We start from the raw sequence: 5,041 nt of genomic DNA, 5'->3' as shown, positions 1-5,041 counted from the left end.
TGCTACAAGTACTTAAAGCAGTTTGTGGAGCATGTTTTTCTATCTTGGTTTACACTGATAACTCCAGTAGGGGGGTTGTCCGTTAGTACTCTGGTATTACTGTCTTTAAATGTTTTATTATCAACAGTGAATCCATTATTAGTAACAAATATTGTAACAGCAATCAAAATATCGTATTGGGTTTTGGGACCCTGCTGTGTTGGACGCTGCAGAAATATATTAAGGAGATAACCACATCCCAAAGTATTTTGTGCAGTTGCACAGTGTAATCAGGCAAGGGCAAACAGTGGGTTATACATTGTTTTAGCTGAAATATTATGATACGGTTGTTGCATTACTCCATTTTTTACTTTTTGGTAGAAGCAGAGATCTTCGCTCTCTTCAACAAGCCAAAAACCCCACAAAGATGCAGCCAGTATTATACAGTGACTATCCCTATGAGGATCTCCAGGAATGGGCAGACTGTCAACAGCTTAGAAGCAAATTGGCTGGAGCACATGACAGATCACTTCAGGAAAGGAGGCTCATTGGTAAACGCCATCTTCAGCCTTGGAATGGTAAATGGTATGGAAATTACAGAAAGCATTATGCTGTGATTATTTTCCTATCTCCTCTAATAGAGGTCATTATCTTTGATGATAGAAGAGAAGACATTTGGGAGGTGCTTTAGTATAGGCTTGGGGCAGATTTGTTTTAGATCAGCCTATTTCAGTGAAATGGAATGAAAGCACAGGAAATATTTTGGCATTTGAATAAGGAAAACAGATCATGTATTGTATTTTATAAACATACTAGAGATGATCCTGTAATTGCAGAAATACACAGAGTTAATAAACAGTACCAAGTAAAATGAATTAAACTAATAAGATTATAAAGCAGATGACATAAATTGAAGAGTGGCTTTCCTCTTAGCTGTCTGGCCACACACTGCATCTGGGTCTGATTGCAGGTCAGTGTAAGGACCCTCCGGTTTCATCTGGCCAACATGTAGTCAGTTACTCCCAGTTCTTGCAGAGACCCTTTCCACCTTGATGGCACAGTGTTTTACAAAATTGTCTTCTATGTTTGTTTCATCCTAGCTAGTGTGTTCGTATGAGTGATGGATAAATGTTGGTCTTAATTAAGAAGAGAAGATTAAAAAACAGATTTTTACATGTTGTGAAAACGTGGCACTGAATCCAGCTTAATACTGTAGCCAGTCTGTACTACAGTCGTGGCCACCATGGTGTCTCTGAAGACAAGCTTGCTGTACAAAGAAAGACTTTGATGCGTGGTAGGCATCTGAGAGACAAAACCAAGGGACCATGAGAACAAACCAAGGGAAGTACTTGAATTTGAACATAAAAATTTTGAAGTTACAGCCAGATTAATTTTACTGGAAAATTACGTGACTAGTATACTTCATGGTTAAAGTGCTTATGGCTGAATCTTTCACCTAATTTTGGTTTGTTTTGCATTCTTCAAAAGGAATGTGGTAACCCTAGATTGGGCACTGCTACTAAGATTAGTGGGTTTGTGGCTCAAAATTATAGGCAAACTGCTTCCAGAGCATCTTCTTCCCATTTTGCTGCTGGTCAGAATTCCAGGACCCATGATAAAGCACAGTAATATGAGTCAGTTCTGGTAAAAGTCAATCAGGAAATTAACAGGCAATCCTAATTTTTCATTTTGCAAGCAAGTAGCAAAAAAAGGAAGGTCTAAAGTTCAGCTGATGGAATGCTTTCACACAGCTTCCTGGAAAGTCTTGTAATTGCTAGTTAACTTGCTTAAAAACAAATGGTCATTTACTTTATGCGTATAAATTGCAATTCATAGAGGCAAATCTAATTGGCTCTATCAGGATTAGTGTTTTCTTTAATAAAAACTGCTTATTAGTGCACTCTAAAATGCTTTAAACACAGCATTTTTTTGTTATTTAAACTTCTAAAGTTCATTTACATAACAGAGGCCTGGGGGAAGTTCATGTACTTGGATACCAGAGTGAGGAGTGCTGGATAACTGCCTGCAGACATAGATAAAGTAGACTTGCATGATGACAGTAAAGTTTCTATGCAAACAGGACAACAAATTGTGTAAAAGTGGACAGATTCAGGATTAAGTTAGATTAGAGATTGACGATGAACAATTAATAATCATTCTTATTAGCATTTTACAGTTACAGGAAGAACATGTTTAGCAGTCAAAAAGCTCAGAGTTAAGGCTTCTAAAAGTGTATTAATTAAAACAGTTACGTTAAAACGCCGTGAACATGCCCATGCTATTAGAAGAACATTTGCTAAGAACATCTGTAAGTTGCTGTCAGTTGCAGTTAAATGTTTATGATTTAAATCCTAAAATTTTCCTATGCTGCAGAGAAACGGAACAGCTTTTTCACTCATAGACCAACCAGTATGAAACAACCCAGGATAGGGAGGAGGGAAGAAAGAGAATGCTGAGGGCTTCTCAGCTCCTTACTTTTTTCTAGTCTTTTATGGCAGCCTATCCAGCTCTTCATAGCTGGTCTCCTTACTCACTGATTAATCCTATTCCAAATTAAGTATTATTAGCATACTTTCTTTAATTGGTTATATCACATTTCTTTGTTCTGGGGGCTGGTTTTCTCTTTGGTTTGAAGTACAAATTCATTATTTTGCTTATTAGACTTAAAAGCAGGGTTATTATCTTCTTCTTTTCCCCCTTGTCCTTGGAATGCCCAATGAAGTGAAGATTTCCAGATTGTCAGTAGTCATAAATCTGTTTCTTCCTTCTGCCAACAGTTTAATAATTAGTCTTTAAAAGAGTTTTAAAGTTCACTGATAACAATTGTTTCTTTTTGCTTATTGACCAGATAATTATAAACAGAAATATAACACAATTGCAAATTACAATATGTAAACCACGCAGAGTTACACCATATATTAAATGTATTCAGATTTTGATAGTAGTTAGAAACAGCAGCTTGCTCGGTCCTTGAATGTTCTTATGTTGACAAATAACAGTTATTTAAATTTGGAGTTCAGTAACTTGCTGGTGTTTTTCATCCAACTCATGTCATTGCTAATTCTGCCTGCAGTCCCAGGTGTAAACTGATCCCGCCTGGTGATCTAAAATGATCATAGGACTTCACCCTTGCCCTCTTCTAGTGAGAAGTGAAGACTGTAGCAGCGAGCTACAGATTAATACCACTGCAAATGGAAAGGATGTAACAGGTGGGGTCTCTTTCTTTCCTAAAATGGCAAGTCTCCAACCAGCAGCGTGAGAAGGTGAGAGTGAGAAGGGAAAAAGAGTCAAAGCTAAGGTTATATTTTGATGCCTTAATAGAGTAATCACAAGCCTGCTCATCTTTAGTTGTTTTGAACTGCAGGTCTTTAAATGCCTGGCATTGTATTTCTTTTACCATTATGTCTGTGAATTTCCTGCCTTTCAAACTTAGAAAAAGCCAGCCAACCAACCAGAAAACATTGACAGTACTTAAAGACAAAGCAAATGCAACAAAATGTGAGTCGCTTGGAAGAGGAAAATAGGCAGGTTTTTAGAGGGACAGATTGATTGTCTCTGTTATATTTGCACTGCCTCTGACAGTGATGAACCAGTGATGCATTTGGCCAGTTACAGTCACCTTATCCACTGAAGTGGCTGGGATTTTCATCATCCATATGGAATTATTTTTCTCTGTGTGTACTGAAGGTGAAAAGATTCAGGAGGAGGGAGGAATATAAATATGAAGCAAAGGCCAACATTCAGGTCACATGCTATATAAAGCCACAGATAGCTAGTTTTCCTCATTGAGAGCAACAGCAGCCTAAAGGTTTGTTTCCTAGATAAGGGGGATTTGTAGTTCAAAGGCAACAAGGGGAAAATTGTTGCCCACTAGGAAAGCTGTCATGGTAAAGTAAGAAATCTTTTCCCATATACTTCTTGTAAATCAGAAGCAAGAACATCAAAATAGCTTTTTGTCAACTGAGCTACATCAAATATTTATACAACCCAGTGAAAATAGCTTTTTGTGCACAGTAGGATACCTTAATAAAAAATGCAGTGGTAATGGAACATTTTCAGAGGAAGGACCTTTATGTTCAAAGCCTTTTCTTTAAGAAAGAGTGAAGTTATGTCAGTTCAAGAGTAGAGATTGGGAAATGATAGCACAAACAGCAAAGTCAAAATGGTTTGTTTTATTGGCATTCCTTACTCCCCTACTGCAAATGAAATAACGTTTGGAATTACTAAAGACCTTTTTAATGTAGGCTAAGTTCCAGGAGCTAAACCTTGTTAAACAAGAGATTACCAAAAGAGAATACAATTGTATCGGAATCAGGAAATACCTTGCATGAGAAACAGTGGAAACTGGAAGGACCAACTCACCATCTAAAGCTTTAGATGGCTGATCTTTGTAGATAGGTTAGGTAAGATTCAGCTGAATAAATGTAGGCAGGGCAGACCCTGCAGGTATCTGCATATGAGTTGTCACCCGAAAGTGCCATTATAATCAATGGACATCTAGGCCTAGACCAATGTAGTCAGTAGGATTTCTGTTGTGATCCACCTCATCCTACATCAGATATCTAAAAGAGATCAGACAGATTGGAGTGGGTGATTTAGTGACAGCAGACCTAGGTAAGACTGAGATACTTAGTGCCTCCTTTGCCTTAGTCTTCACTGACACAGTCATCAAGGCCTCTGAGCTTGGAGGCAAGGTTCAAGGAGGTGCAGGACTAGCAGCAGTGGATGAAGATCAAGATGGATTGCTTGAGTTCCTGACACCAAATGGTCTGCATCCAAGGGTGCTGGGAGAGCTGGCTGATGTCATAACAAGGCCACTTGTAGCCATCTTTGAAAGCTCATGGAGATCAGGGGAGTTTTCCAACACTTGAGAAAGGCAAAGGTTGCACCCATCTTATAAAAAAGGCCAAAAGGAATCATAGAATCATAGAATCATTGAGGTTGGAAAAGACCTCTAAGATCATCGAGTCCAACCGTCGACCCAACACCACCATGTCCACTAAACCATGTCCCTAAGTGCCTCATCTACTCGTCTTTTAAATACCTCCAGGGATGGTGACTC

The 5,041-nt window shown here is 38.4% G+C and overlaps 1 protein-coding gene across 1 annotated transcript in view; it reads left to right on the top strand.

Annotated features, from left to right (window-relative positions):
* RFTN1 (raftlin, lipid raft linker 1) overlaps nucleotides 1-5,041 on the top strand; it is a 93,114-nt gene that overhangs the window by 64,991 nt on the left and 23,082 nt on the right. Inside the window, exon 5 of the mRNA XM_009288591.1 lies at nucleotides 361-564. Within this exon, the coding sequence (XP_009286866.1) occupies nucleotides 361-564 (204 nt within the window). The remainder of the gene's footprint in view (nucleotides 1-360; nucleotides 565-5,041) is intronic.

Source organism: Aptenodytes forsteri, unplaced genomic scaffold (assembly GCF_000699145.1).
Source record: "Aptenodytes forsteri isolate BGI_AS27 unplaced genomic scaffold, ASM69914v1 Scaffold9, whole genome shotgun sequence".
Lineage (NCBI taxonomy): Eukaryota > Metazoa > Chordata > Aves > Sphenisciformes > Spheniscidae > Aptenodytes > Aptenodytes forsteri.
The sequence above is the reverse complement of the archived record's forward strand: the minus strand, read 5'-3'. Positions and strand labels throughout refer to the sequence as shown.